Here is a 16,548-nt window from a genome sequence, read left to right on the forward strand (position 1 = left end):
CGAATTACTACAATTTTAACCAAGAAAAATTCTACCAGATTTCATACACCCTAATCAAAATATTTTATAAAAAGAATAAAAATTACAATTTATTCAAAAGACAGTGAAATGTTTCAGCTCACTTAATCTAAAATACAATGATTTGGTTATAACTGCGATTAAAAGACAACAGACATATAAGTTGCACAAAGATTTAACATCTTAGAAATATATACATATGTATTGTTTGTTAACTAAAATGACCTCAATTAAACCAATTAGCTGATAATCAGGTATCATACAAAAGAACAGTTATTTTGAAATAAAACAGAGATTATTATACCTGATAAATCTCTGGTGAAATGTTTGCAGTATCAGTTACCAGCTGCACTAATTGAGCATGACTAAGAGCTTTTATTCCTTTCTCTAATGTTAAGTCATATTTGTAATTTTGCAATTTAATCTTTTTAATCTGCAAAACATAAAATGAAAAATATGTAAAAAAAGCTTTCATAAGGAATATGAACAACACATATATTTATAACTGACCATAAAATAAATCAGTACTTATAATTATCCCATTGACCATGAAATCATAGTCTAGCAACGTGATTTGGTGCCAATAATGAATAAGCATGATATAAGAACACATTCGTAACATCTGTGGTTTCTATTGATGTCAGTCTTCTGCTTCATTTTTGATAAGCCACATTTCGTTCCATGAACAAGGATTTAAATTTACTGTTATCACTGTATTTCTTTCCTACATTAAAAAAAGAAAAGTTATTACAGTTTGGGACCTGGCTTCTAAAAAACAGGAAGCAGTTGGTTATTTTCAAAATTATGGTTCCTACTGTCAAAAAATGTGTATATTAATGGGCATGATATGATCAGCTGAATATAGCTTACAAAACAGAACTCAACTGAAACAACTACCTGCCGGAAGTATGAAATAAGTCTTAACACATCTTCCAGTAAAATCAGAATACTTGACAAAATAGCAGAAAGAGACGAGTCTTTTTACGAAGCACATTGAGCCCTGATTGTTTATTAAACAAAGATGCATCAGTTCCATAACAATTCTACTGGAATCATTTGCGCAACTTTTGACGGCATCTCCGCCAACTTTCACACTCAATAGAATATGTAACAATAAATCTTATTTTATTTGAACATGCAAACAAATAGATGAAAAAAAAGAAAAAATATTTTTAAGCATATATTCACAAACAACGATAGAATTACTGCATGGCAGATATTTTTTATACTTACATTTCTGCAAGAAACTTCAGCAAGTTCAGCTTCAACATTTTGTACTTTTTCAGGAGTTAAATTCAGTCGCTTTCTTGGAGATGATCTTAGAGCTGCTGCTTTATTTGGCGTAGATTTCTGACTGAGCAGAAATTTTTTAGGAGATTTTGTGGGTGTTTTAAAGAATACTGGGTCAGGTGCATCTAAAATTGTAAAAAAAATATCAAATAATCAGTATTATGCTCAAATTTTGAACAATTAGAGTCACTATGTTGTAACCAAAATAAATATTTTACATTTTAATACATAAGTTTCTGTTCACTATTTCACTCATCAATACAATAATGAAAATTAGATAAAACGATATTTTTAAACAGATTTAATGCCAAATGTATATGTACATATATATATGGCACACTGTTAATAGATAATAGTATACCGATAGTAAAATCCATCAAATCAACCACCCCATACAATTAGTTGCAAAAGAGAAACGAATAATTTCTTGAAGATCATGGTGTTCCTAATACTCACTTATCACATAATGCAAAAAACAGCCCCATTCTTCCTTTATGTTCAATGGCTAATATATCTAAATAGCTAGCTAGTAGTGCTTGACACTCACTGGAAAACTGGAATACGACATTTTCAAACAGGCATAACAGTAGTGTACTACAGTATCGGATTGATGAAATGGGTTTTTAAATTTAGAGAAGTATCAAGCAACAAATTAAGGGATGACAAAATTTTTAGAATTTAGGGAATGCACTGGGACCCAAAATTTAGGATGGCAAACATTTAGAGCCTAGGAAGGTGCTTGGTAGTGGAATTTAGGACCCACAGAGATTGCATCAGGGAGTGAGATATCTAGCGGAGGCCCTCAATAAGCCTTAAGCATGTGCAAGAAATAGGCATAAGTATAATAAAAAAACTAAGTAAAATAATGGAAACAAATTACTGCAGACTAGAAACTGAGAATGATCTTCTAGAAGATAATACAGAATACAGACAAGCAGTAGAGTATTATTATACATTGCAACAATCATCCAACCAGTAATAGCATGCGCTGTGAATCTACCGAGTAGAAGAAACGAAAACCCTTAGAAAATAGATTGGAATGCTGTCAAGAAAGTCATTCGATACTTAATACAATTAAAGACTCAAAGCTTGTATTTAACAAATTCAACCTATACTAACTGCATATCTAGATGCAGACTGGGGAAAGGAAAGAACAACTAGAAAATCTATTAGCAGCTACATATTCAAATTAGAAAACAACTGCATTTCATGGAGCAGCAAAAGGCAAAACTGCATTGCATTATCTTCAACTGATGCACAGCATATTAGCAGCAGCTAAAATAGCTCAGGAAGCACAATAGCTATTAAATTTACTTGAAGATCTAGGGCTAAAACAAAATCTACTGATTACTCTCTATGGAGATAACAAGTAATGCATCAAACTTTCCCAAACATAGAAAAATAGCTCCAAAACAAAACATATAAACGTCAAATACCAACAAAATGGCATCCTAGGCTACTGCAGAAACTGCGACATGATCATAGACCTGCTCTCCAAACCACTAGGCAAGAAAATCGTGATGTTGTCCATCAAGTAGGGGTATTGGTATGCAGTGATGAACAGTGGCCAATAGCACCATAAACAATGTAATCTAAGTGTAGCCTTTTCCTTCTTCTCACTACTTCATGAAAGGACAGTGTTAAAACTCTCTCTTGATATATGTTTGGAAAACTAATGAATCTTAATCTATTATTATGAAAAAATAAATGTTTTTGTAACCAATTTTTGTCTACCTCTTTTTCGATATTTTCACTTACTAAGATGACGCTGGACAGGATACAAAGTAAGAGAAATTATTCTATTCTTCAGTAATTTGTTATAAAAATATTTACAACACAACAATGGTGGCTTTCAATTACATTCATTTTTCCATATTACTGTAAAAGTTTCATTACAGTAGGTAAAAAAATAGTGATTTTTATTTAATTTTATCTTACTATACATATATATATATATATATATACATATATAATTATCATTTTTGAATTTTTACTTCTGCAAAATTTGACTTTTTAATACAAAATTACATATTCTAGCTCACTATCCATGACTTTGCTTTCTTGTGGGCATTAAATGCAACCACAAAAACTATTCTAGATTTCTACAAAAAAGACAAGTTTTTATTTTGACTAAAGGAGAGTAGGGTCAGTTTCTCTTTTAATTATTTCAACACCGATTAGAGTAAATGCCTGTCTATATTATATCAATTTTTGGCTAATCTTCACCATAAAGTATCCCTTGGATTTTGTTTTAAAAAAATCGCTGATATTTTTTCTTCATGAAATCTGGAAGCCCGCCGCGTGAAATAAGTTTTTTTTGGTAACCCTAATGTTGATAATGTTGGCGAAGCTAGCTTTAGAGAATTTTTTTTATTTTTTTTTATTTTGTCATTAAATATCACCAAACATGTGGTTATTTCAGATTTTGGCTATTTTTGGTAAAAGTAATCCCCTTTTGTTATGGACCCAAGCTTTGGTTCTTGCCATTCTTTTCAACTGCTGTGTTTGGTTGCACGTACATGGTATAGCCTTTTATTTTGAACTGCTATTATTTTGCTGTGGGTACCACCATTTGAATATGTCTGAGGTGTGAATGTTGATGGGTTGGATTATGACGAAATTGTGAATTTGAGGTTTTTGTATGGATTGGATGATGGACGAAAGACGTTTGATTTTTGCATGAAAGCTGGTTTAATTGCTGATAGATATGAATGAGCCGAAATGATGAAAAATTTAATTGAATTGCTTACCTGGAGGATGGAGGAGATGGTGGTGGGAAGCCTAAACATATGCAAGTGAAAAAAAGGTACGTTAAAACTTTGATGTTTCATTTATTTATTCATTTCAATGTGTTAATTTTTGTTAGAAGATTTGTTGTTGTTTTCATGTTAGGAAATATGCATTTTCTTATTATTTATTACTCTCTGTTTGTGTATTTTTGGTTATTTGTTCGTTTCTGTGTAGTAAGACAGCAGCGAATTTTTTCTGGTTACCACGATAGTTTTAACTTTGTTTTAGGTTCCGGATTTTGTTTAAGTGAAAATAGATCAATGTGTACATGGACAAAGTTAAGGCAGTGTGCAATGCCTAGATTATGCAATTCTCTGATTTTTTTTTTTTTAAGTTAAAATAGGCTGATGTGTACATGGACACCGAGTTTGTGTAAGTCTTTAACTTCTTATTTTGGTTTTGTGTAGCAGCCATCTTGAAATTGGTGCCGATCTTTTCTGGCGTCAAAAAAGAACTGATTTTCCAAGGGGTACCATAAATTTTTCCCCATTTTTACTTCCTTGTACAAAGTAAAAAGGAAGTATTGTAATCGCGAAAAGTTTCAGGCAGAATATTTCAACAAAAATATCCATTTTGACCACTATTGAATGCAATTTAATGATGTTTTTGCATGACATCTGTACATAAAGACAGAATAAGACTCTTTTCCTCCAAAACAAACTATAAAACTGCTTTAAAATGAATTCTGAAGAGTATTTTTCGTGGCGTCTGTACGAACGTATGTACGTCGCATAACTCAAAAACGAGTAGCCTCAGAACGTTGAAATTTTGTATATAGGACTGGTGTAACATGCAGATGTGCACCTTGTATTTTGGTTGCAATTGGCCACACCAAACGTATATAAATATATTTATATATATATCCACTCTGTTACCCAGCTCAGTGATCTCAGTTTCTTTACTCTTATATGTTTGTAAATTTTTTGCTTTAAAAATGATTGAATTACGTTGTTCCTTTTTATGCCTTTAGTAAATCTGTATGCAATATTTTTAGAATTATCAACAATTTTAAAGTTGTTTAAGTGCCACTAAGCCTAATAATTTTTTTTTGATGGCGGCCACTGCTTGTTTACATTTGAAACAGCAGAATAGTGGAATTGTTGCCAATCTAGAGAAACTTAGCTTTGCAACAACAAAGATAATGCCTTCATTTATTATTGCGAATTAAATCATGCTTAATCGTTTCTGGAATTTTTTCGAGGAAATAAGTGTTTAAGATTTACTTCGTAATTTTTAATACAGATATTTTGAGTTTTTATGTATTTTTGCCTTGTCACGATGTGAGAACTGAATTAATTGAATGAGAAATACTCATATCGTCTGTGAAAAACTGTTTCTTTTTTGTTTTGTTTGCTTAACTTCTTTTATACATCGTTCTAGGTTTCTTATAGTATTTGAATACAACATGTGGCAACGATTAGATAATTCTGTAAATGATATAAATTTTGTGCATGCTGAGTTATAATATGAAGAGAAAGCTCCCTGGTATGTGAGAAATGCGGATATTCAACACGACCTTAACGTAAAAGCCATGCACGAACAGATATTAATTTCATCTCATAATTTCTTCGTAAATTTAAGTAACTCAGGATACGCCTCCCTCCGAAGTTTGTGTGCCTACAACTGAAAGCGTGGTAAAACGACCCCGCACAATACACCATAACGCATCTTGGTAACTGTAAATATGTAAATGGTTCATTTTTCTTCGTATTTAATCAAGTATTTTCTATTCATGACCGTAAACTTTATGTTTAATTCCAAGATTTGAAGTGGAAGTTGTGCTACTTTTTTCGTTGACACACCCACATGGGTGTATCTACGAATAAATTTTTAACATGTCTTCATGCGATGTGACTTTTGAGTGACTGGAAATTCTATAAAATCGTATGAACTTTGTGTCTTTGACCAAAGTCTGATTGAACTTTGACGTTTCAGTGCATGATAAGGACATTACTGATTAATTGAACACAGACTTAAACTGTTTTCCTATCTTGTGACAAAGTGCTCTCATTTCAGAATGCTTCTCCTTAAATAACTCCGAATTAATATCTAGCAGAGACTGAATGGGACTCTGGCGCTAGGTAAAAGATTGCTTTACAACTTATGATCTATGGAAACTTTTGCTTCCTCACGACCAGTTTTCTCCAAACCTTAGTTTTTGAATGCATTCTACGCCTCTGGGTGATAGATGTACCAATAGTACATCTTTTGATACAAACGTGAAAGGCCTAAGGCATACTTGATCTATTGGAGATAACTCACAGTAGTTGGTACCAAATGCGAGTGAAAGTAAAGATTATAATATGAATGAAATATAATACTGTTAAGTGAACCTAGCGCCAGAGTGTCACTACCCCCCATCTTCGCGAACTGACGAGCTCCAGCAAAAGGTTTTTCAACATCAACAGGGTTGCCATACAACATGCAGTCATGCCATAAACCAGCGCAGAACACATATCAACACATTTGGTGAAATTAGGGCGTATATCAGAGTTGTACTAATAAAACTGACTGCTTCTACAGAAAATTTAATTCTATTTATAAATTGAAGTGAAACCTTTCCAGAGAAGAAAACCTTATTCCTTTGAGTGCACTCATGTGGAATACTGAATGGAAATGAATGTAATTAATAGCATGTAGAATTTCTGAGCAACATGCCAAATGTAATTTAAGATGACAAAAAAATTCCAAAGCTGGCAGTTTTCATACAACTATACACATGAAAGGTTAACTGTTACATATGGTAAATAAGCAATTGAAAAAAAAAAATGGAGCAGACTGGAATTTGCTGATATTAAATGTTTGTTAAGGATTAACATGTGATAACATAATCAGCCTCTTAACTTTTAATGAATAAACATTCACAAGAGAGATTTATTTGCACATGCTACAAGTGTATCTTTTTCGCCACATAGACAATACTCAAATAAACAATAGCATAACTGTCATGTTTTTGTAGTTGCAATGTGTGTCACTCCCTGAATTTTATGTTCTTGGGTTAGTAGAATGGGTCTTAATCTTTGGCTCACTAAGAACCATGGTTTACGCCAATAGACATTTTTATGTTGGCATATGTAAAAAACACTACATATTTCTGTAAAGCTTAATAACTCAAAACATCTTTGAGGAAGAACCATCACGGTTGTTGTTAAAATAACCCCTATTTTAACAAAGAATAAAGCTTTGATATTTGAAGGGTGACAAAATTCACTATGTGATTAAAAAAAATTCATTTTCATGTTTATTGTACAATATAATTTTTTATGCTACCTCAAATATTTCTTCTGATAAAACTTTATGAAATCAGGTCCCTTCTTTTCGATGACCTGGTACTTTCTAAATAACTTAACTTTTAGTGCTGCTACACATGAACAAATTATAATCAACTTAATACAAAATATACAATTCAATTAAAAGAAATTAGCACAACAAATTTTAACAATTCACAAATATTAAGTAAGAGACAGTGCTTACCATATTTATAAGTAGCTGACTTTCGACACTGACCACGGTGCTGAATAACAGTTTCGTCTGGAGAGGGAGGTGTTAATGGCAAACTGCTGTTTCGATAATTACTCCCATCCCCTGAAATAATAAGACTGCTATGAAATAACTCACACATTGAAGTTCAATTTTAAATACATGTTACAGTAGGTATATTTAGTGATGCAGTATTTTTTTGGAAATTTTCAGAGAATTTTAAAATTCAGCCAAATTTTTTCAAAAAGTTCACAATTAATAATCAAGAAATGCTTATTTAACATTTTCTTTAGATTATCAATAAAATATTTACAGCTAATTTTTTTTACCATTACATATTTCTAGATAAGTATATATATATATATACATATATACAATGCACAATAAATAATATGTTTAAAATTTATCCCATACAGTCAAAAGTCGTTAATTCGGAAGTCGTTAAAAGTCGTTAATCCAGAAATATCTATAATCCGGACCTCAAAGCTACAAACTTTCTGCATATGCGTCAATGCATAATGCCTTCACACATGCGTATATGCGTTTAAGCATGCGCGTTTAATGTATAACAGACGGTATAAGCTAAGCTAAAATTATCTAATTATCTATTTCAGTTAATGTTGCAGATTGTGTTGTTCCTTAACCTTCTAATTGGATCCGGCTTATTATTTTTTGCAGACTGTTAGAGCAATTTTATAAAAGTAAGCTTGAACTTTCGATTATGTCAAAAATAATTTCCGATTCTGGAGCTACCAAAGGATCTACAAAGCAAAAGCATGTTCCGATGTCCATCAAAAAGTGGAATTGCTGCAAAAAATGGATAAAGGCATATCCTTTGATTCTCTAATCATTCCGAAATCTGTTTATCAATTTCACGCTGCTCTGCGGGGGGTGGACAACTCGGCGCGCAATAAACTGGAAGTTGATCTGTCAGCACTATCCTTATCTTCAGGGCAGATGTTTTCATTTTATTCGGCTTATAATTCCTTACTAAATGTAGTATTTCATATCGACGTACTCCGTCTTTGATATGATTTAAATCAAATTCCTCGTCATTATAAATATCACGAATACACATCCAATAGTTTTCTGGTTGCAATTTTCTAATTTTGACTATGCGTAATGTATGCTTTACGCATGCGTGCGTTGAAAGATGTTTAATAAAGTAAATAAATAAATATTAAGCTTTTTTTTGTAAATTTTGATACCCTTTAGATCATAATTGTTCTTTATTTCATAAATTACAGTTTCATATTTTTAATTTTATAATTTCTGCATGCCATCTTACCAGATTTAAACTGATGATCTATAATCCGGAAAAATCGATAACCCGGAATCGCCGAAGTCCCGACGACTCCAGATTAAAGACTTTTGACTGTATTTAATTCAAAATAAACCATATGCAAAAAGCAAAAACCAGAGGCAGTGGCAAACTGCATGATAAAGGAGGCAAAACACACCAAAATATTAAATAAGTTGCTGCATCTACATCAGGGGGTTCATGAAACAGACGAAGTAAATAAATAAGATTGCATATAAACTAATAAAGACACATATATTAAGGTTTAAAACTTAAAATAATCTTAGAAAATCAATCAAAGTAATCTGTCTTTATCAGACCAACCTCTACAGGCTGAAGTAAACAGCATACAAAACTGTAAAATGATAGCACTGAAACAAATTTGGTTAAATTTATGGTAGCCCTCGGCGAATTGTCTTTTTTATGCCAAGATCGGCACCAGGAAGGATCGGCAGCAATTTCAAGATGGTGCCGATTCTTCCACCCATTACACAAAACCAAAACAAGAAGTCAAAGACTTACACAAACTTGGTGTTTGTGTACACATTGACCTAGTTTAGCTTAAAAATGTATCAGAGAATTGCACAAATAAGGCATTGCACACAGCCTTAACTTTGTCCACGTACGCATCGATCTATTTTCACTTAAACTCAAGATCAGAAAGCTAAACGAAAGTTAAAACTATCAAGTTAACCAGACAAAATTTGTTGCTGTCTTAACACTCAGAGACGAACAAATAACCAAAAATACACAAACAAAGAGTAATAAATAACAAAAATTACATATTTTCTGACATAAAAATCTTAAACAACAAATCTTTTAACAAAAATTAACACACAGAGAGGAATAAATAAATGAAACGTCAATTTTTTAACATACCTGTTTTCACATGCATACGTTCACACTTCCCAACACCATCTCCTCCATCCGCCACATAAGCAATTCAATTAAATTTTTCGTTGTTTCAGCTCATTCGCTGTTAAATAACATTTATCCTCTTACACACCTCAGACATACTCAAATGATAGTATCCACAGCAAAATAATAGCAAGCTCAAAATTCAAAACCACACTACTAACATGCAACTAAATACAGCAATTGAAAAGAATGGTAAGAAACAAACACCCGGATCCACATGAAAGGGTTACTATTATAAAAATTAGCCAAAATTTAAATTTTGTTTGTTGCCGAATTACACTTATACTAGAAATTACACTTATACTAGCCGAATTACACTTATACTAGAAATTTTATGGAACAAAACTGCTTAATCATGACAAATATTAACTGCAAAATTGGGAAAAAGTGCAGAATCGCAAACTCCTTGCCGCGTTTTTCAAAATCGCACATACACAGTAACCATGTACACGTCGACTTATTTTTACTTAAAAAAACATCCCAGAATTGCACAAAAATGGCATTGCGCACACTCTTGACTTTATCTATCTAAACTGCTATTTTCTCATAAATTACAAAAATTTGCACGAAAATGCAGGAAAATTTTGTGAATCTTTAAACTCGGTAAAAAGCACATATATGAAATTACCTGATCGCGAAAAATTATATACCCTATCCAAGGATGAACATTTCCACGTATAATATAAATAAAATATCCGAAAACTTTTACCTCTAAATTATCTATTATAAACGTCACCAACGAATTCATAACAAAACACTAAAAATGGTTACAAATACTTAGTGTCAAATATTTAAATTATTTCCATGCATGTTTGCTTCCACTCAAACGTATACCAAATTGCTACAAACATATAATTCACACAATAACTATCATTTAATTAAAATATAATTAAACCATGTACACGTCAACTTATTTTTACTTAAAAAAAATCCCAGAATTGCACAAAAATGGCACTGCGCACACTCTCCACTATATCCATGTACACTGCTTTTTTCTCATAAATTAGAAAAATTTAACGAAAATGCATGAAAACTTTGTGAATCTTTAAATTTGGTAAAAAAGACATATGAAATTACCTGATCGCGAAAAAGTATATACCCTTTCCAAAGATGAACATTTGCACGTATAAAATAAATAAAATATCCAAAAACTTTTACCTCTAAATTATCTATTATAAACGTCACCAACGAATCTATAACAAAACATTAAAAATGGTTACAAATACTTAGTCTCAAATATTTAAATTATTTCCATGCATGTTTACTTCCACTGACACGTTTACCAAATTGCTACAAACATATAATTCACAAAATAACTATCATTTAATTAAAATATAATTAAACCATGTACACGTCGACTTATTTTTACTTAAAAAAAATCCCAGAATTGCACAAAAATGGCATTGCGCACACTCTTCACTATATCCATGTACACTGCTTTTTTCTCATAAATTCGAAAAATTTCACGAAAATGCATGAAAATTTTGTGAATCTTTAAATCTGGTAAAAAGGACATATATGAAATTACCTGATCGCAAAAAAGTATATACCCTTTCCAAGGATGAACATTTGCACGTATAAAATAAATAAAATATCCAAAAACTTTTCCCTCTAAATTATCTATTATAAACCTCACCTACCAATTTCTAACGCAAACATTAAAAATGGTTCCAAATACTTAGTGTCAAATACTTAAATTCTTTCCAAGCACATTTACTTCTACTCAAACGTATTCCAAAATACTACAAACATATAACTCTCAAAATCACGATCATTAAATTAAAATATAATTAAATTAAAAAACACCACTTAAAATATAAATAAGCACATACATTAAATTAATAAAAATTAGCTTACAACCCTAATTACTTTAAACTAAATCATTGCTAATAACAATTTTCCAATAATACCAAATTAATTTATTTACTCCTTACATTTAGAACAAAGCATAAAAATAATATCCTCAAATAATTAAAAATACTAACTTACCTAATCTTCTAAAGAATCTTGAGTGCATGGCGGATCACAAAATGTCCATTTTCACCAGATTTCTTGCACCACCATTCAAACTTATCTAACACCATTCAAACTATCTGTAATATCCTTTCTTTCACACAATCTCATTTCATACCCACATGTTGGACACTCATACTTATCCGCAATTAAGCAATTCTTTTCAATTACACGTAAACGGAATAAAAATTTCGGATTTACTTTATATAGGGCCATGGGATCCAAATATTAAACAATACTGTTTCACAGAACATAGACTGAAACTAATGCTGTACAGCAGATATTTACACCCTTTTCCGATTAAAGAACAGTGATTCGTCCATTAATGTCACATGACATATCTCATGATCTCTCATTTCCCTCACACAAAATAATGTGTAATCGGAATTGAGTACTTCTCTCATTATTCCCAAAGTCCTAGGTAGTAACCTTTATCGGCTCCAAAATGTCGCCAAACTACCTGTTACCATATTCCAAAGATCAGACTTTTTTTCTTTTAAATGATAGCATCAAAATCATTAACAAGCTTAAAAAAATCTAATAATAATTGCTTTCAATTTATGTGGACTGAGTTTAAAAAAATACATAACAGAAATCCAACAAAGAAAATTTGATCTAAAAAATAAAAAGGAGTTTGTTCCTAAAATATGTAACATTAGAGCAACATATACAGTCAAAAGTCGTTAATCTGGACTCATCGGGACTTCGGCGATTCCGGATTATTGATTTTTCCAGAATATAGATCATCAGTTTAAATCTGGTAAGATGGCATGCAGAAATTACAAAATTAAAAATATAAAACCGTAATTTATGAAATAAAGAACAATTATGATCTAAAGGGTATTGTTCGCGCCTGCGCATCTGTAATGTAATCCACGCATGCGCATCTGTAATGTGATGATGAGACGAGTTTGAGAATCGCCATCGACGGTGTAAGAGAGCTAGTTACAGCTATGAGTTAATTGTAATTAATTATGAGAATTAATAAAGAATCGAACCAGCGAATTTATTTAGTGTGTGTTATTTGGGACGAGACCCAAACATATCTGGTCGTAGTCGACCGGATCGTGAGTAAATAGTGTTTCGTTTTTGAGAATACAGGAGTGTTTGTGTTTGCCAGTATTCCAAGCTTGTTCTTTTCAACGAATATCACTGATTTTGGATACGGATATTCATCAAAAGTGAATCACTGCAGAGGTAAGTGATTCCTCTCTTGTTAATTCTGTACTTTCTGTGCTTGTTCTGTTATAAATAACAATGTTATTTAAGGGTGCTAAAAAAGAAGATTTAAGGCTTATTGCCTTAGAAATAAATCTAAATGTTGACGAAAAAATGACTATAGCAGATTTGACTGATATTATTGAGAATAGTGAAATTTTCAAAACTAAACAAGATTTAGTAAAAGAGATAGCAAACTCTATTATCGAAAATAGAAAACAGGAAGAGCAAAAACTTGTCGAGTTAGAAAAAATAAAACTTGAGAGATCAAAGAATGAGTTAGAGTTGGCTAAGCTTAAAGCAGAAACTAAACTTGATGGTGTAAGCGAAACCGAAACAAAATCAGAGTCACTAGATCAATAAAAAGTATCAGAACCTTAACTGTAAAAATTCCTATACGGCCTGAGAGTTGGGGATTTTTCTTTTCGTCATTAGAACGAGCGTTTATTACAAAAAATGTTTCGGAGGACTATAAAGCAGAAATTCTGTTAAATCTGTTAGGAGACAAAGCTTCGAATATAATAACCTATTTACATGATAAGGATATCGCGAATTATGAAAAAGTAAAAGAAGTAGTTCTGAAGGAGTTTCAGCCAACACCATATTCGTGTTTAGAAAACTTTAGAAAAACTGTTAAACAACCACATGAAACTCATGTGCAGTTTGCTTCACGCTTAGTAACTACTTGGGATTATTATTTAAAATTAAGGAAGGTAACTGACTTCGAGACCCTCAAGCAACTAATAGTTTCAGATAGGTTATACCAATCTTTAGATACGGGAACAGCTTCTCACATTGCTGTGAGGCAAGGTGATTCATGGTTTTCACCTAGTGAGTTAGGTAAAGAAATAGATTTATATTTAACGTCACGAGGAAAACCTCTTACTGAGAATTCTCATGTTAATCGTAAGTATAATAGCTCAAAAAGAGTAGCTAAAGTGTTTTTATCAGATGTTAAAACAGAGAACTGTATTTTATGCCACGAGAATCACGGATTGGCAAAATGCCCATCGTATTTAAAATTACCGGTACAAGAAAGAGTACAGGTTGTGAAAACTAATAAATTATGTTTTAACTGTCTACATATGCATTCAGTATCAAATTGCCCATCGAAATATTCTTGTTTTTGTCAAAAACGGCACCACAAAACTATTCACTTTCCGAAAGTAAATAATATCGTAAAGGAGAAAGAATGTTCTTCATTGGAACAAAATAAAAACAAAACAAATGTATCTGCCTGCAACGTTCCCAAACGAGATGACTCATCGACCTTGAATGTTAATGCGCAGGAGTCCGTTCAAAAGGCATTTATTAGCAATTATTCGAATAAACAGAGTACAGTTCTGCTTTCAACATTCGTATGTTTTCTAATTGATAACGAGGGGAAAAAACACAGAGTGAAGTGTTTGCTGGACGGGGGCAGTATGTCGAACTTTTTGACACGGAATCTTATTGAGCATTTGCAGTTAGAGAAAGAAAAAACAAACATTTCCGTTTCGGGAATAAATGATGCTACTTTAACAATAAAGAATAAAATTAATGCTTCGATATGCAATAAAGAAGGAACTTTTATAAAGAATTTGGACTTTTTAGTAATTCCAAAAATAACTGCTGATTTAACACCTTCGCACAAAATTAAAATTTCAGTGCAAGATCTTCCTAATTTAAAATTAGCAGATGAAGGATTTAATGTTCCAGAAAGGGTAGATATGTTGTTGGGAGCGGGAGTTTTTTATGAACTTTTGAAACCGAGTCAAATTCGAATGAATAATCCTGATCTTATTTTTCTTCAAGATACAGTTTTTGGTTTTATCGTGTCTGGAAGTATTCCAACAGAGACTGAAAACAGGGTTCATTGTGGGTTGATAAAGGAAGAACACAACTTAGATAAAACTCTTAGAAAATTTTGGGAATTAGAAAATATTGAAACTGATAAACCCAAAAACAAAGAATTTTTAATTTGTGAGAAACATTTCGTAGAAAATTATACACGAGATAAAACCGGTAGGTACGTTGTTAAAATGCCATTAAAGGAGGATCCGGACACTTTAGGAAGTTCTAAACAAATTGCAACGAGTAAATTAAATTCCTTATGGAAGCGCTTAGTAAAGAATCCCGAATATTTAAAATTATATTCAGATTTTTTAAAAGAATATCAACAGTTAGGACATATGGTTGAGGTGAGTGAAAGCGAAGAGGAACGAAGTTCATAATACATTCCTCATATTGGAGTATATAGGGGAGAAGAGAAAAGTAAGTCGACTCCCTTGAGGGTAGTATTTAACGCTTCTTCTTTGACAAGCAAAGGAAACTCTCTAAATTCTATACAGTATAACGGAGATGTGATACAAGATGATTTACTCTCAATTATGCTGAGATTCAGGAAATATATTTTTGCTTTCACTGCTGATATACAAAAGATGTATCGAGCTATTTCTATCCATCCAGATCAGTGGAAGTTGCAAAGGATTTTATGGAAAGAAGCCATTGATAAGCCAGTTAAAAACTTTGAGCTAACCACCGTTACCTATGGAACTGTGAGTGCATCATTTTTAGCAATGAGAACACTTGTACAGTTGTCAAAGGACGAAGGAGATAAATTTCCTTTAGCAGCCCCTGTACTTAGAGAAGACATGTACATGGACGATATTCTATCTGGAGCTGAGTCGCTAAGTTCTGCGTTAGAACTTCAAAATCAGTTAATAGGCATTTTGAAGAGTGGAGGTATGTTACTCCATAAGTGGTGTAGTAATGCTACTGAACTGTGTCAAACAAACGACAAAACATATCCCTTTGGTAAATCAGAAGAATCTAAAGCATTAGGTATTTTATGGAAGTCAAAAGGAGATTGTTTGAGCTTCAACGTTAAAATCGAAGACGACGTAAAGGTTACGAAACGGCAAGTGTTATCCGTCATATCTCGGATCTTTGACCCATTGGTATAATTTCTCCAGTTATAATTGTAGCAAAAATATTTATGCAGAAATTATGGCTGTTAAAATTGAGCTGGAATGATGTTTTGCCAGAAAGAATGGAAAGAATTCTCCACTACCTTGCAGCTAATTAACAACATTGAAGTCCCTAGATGTATTTTATTACCGGATAGAATCAAGATTGAATTACATGGTTTCTGTGATGCCTCAGAGGCCACCTATGGAGCAGTTATCTACTGTAAAGCAACATCAGAAACAAACCATACATCAATGAGGTTGGTGTGCAGTAAATCGCGTGTCTCCCCCCTAAAGAAGACTACAATCCCAAGACTTGAGCTTTGCGCAGCAGTGCTATTAGCTAAACTAATGCATCGAGTGAAATCATCATTAAAATTGGAGCTTACTGCTATTCACCTTTGGACCGATTCTATGATTGTGCTGTCATGGATCAACAAAGAGCCACACCTGCTCAAGACATTTGTTGCAAACCGGATTTCAAAGATACAGGATCTGACTGAAATAGCACAGTGGCATCATATCGCTTCTGAAGAAAAGCCATCAGATCTCATATCTAGAGGTATGTCTGCC

The 16,548-nt window shown here is 32.3% G+C and overlaps 1 protein-coding gene across 4 annotated transcripts in view; it reads right to left on the reverse strand.

Moving 5' to 3' along the window:
• LOC118204659 (uncharacterized) overlaps nucleotides 1-16,548 on the reverse strand; it is an 88,781-nt gene that overhangs the window by 61,246 nt on the left and 10,987 nt on the right. For all 4 annotated transcript variants that reach the window (XR_015039135.1, XM_085809636.1, XM_085809637.1 and 1 more), the window contains exons 3-5: nucleotides 7,573-7,683; nucleotides 1,252-1,433; nucleotides 323-451 (exon numbers count right to left, since the gene is read on the reverse strand). Coding sequence is in view for 3 of the 4 variants with exons in the window: in XM_085809636.1 (XP_085665762.1) it covers nucleotides 323-451; nucleotides 1,252-1,433; nucleotides 7,573-7,683 (422 nt within the window). In the remaining variant the exon portion in view is untranslated. The remainder of the gene's footprint in view (nucleotides 1-322; nucleotides 452-1,251; nucleotides 1,434-7,572; nucleotides 7,684-16,548) is intronic.

Source organism: Stegodyphus dumicola, chromosome X2, assembly GCF_044657685.1.
Source record: "Stegodyphus dumicola isolate Sdum_Otavi_A_Nest chromosome X2, ASM4465768v1".
Taxonomy (NCBI): domain Eukaryota; kingdom Metazoa; phylum Arthropoda; class Arachnida; order Araneae; family Eresidae; genus Stegodyphus; species Stegodyphus dumicola.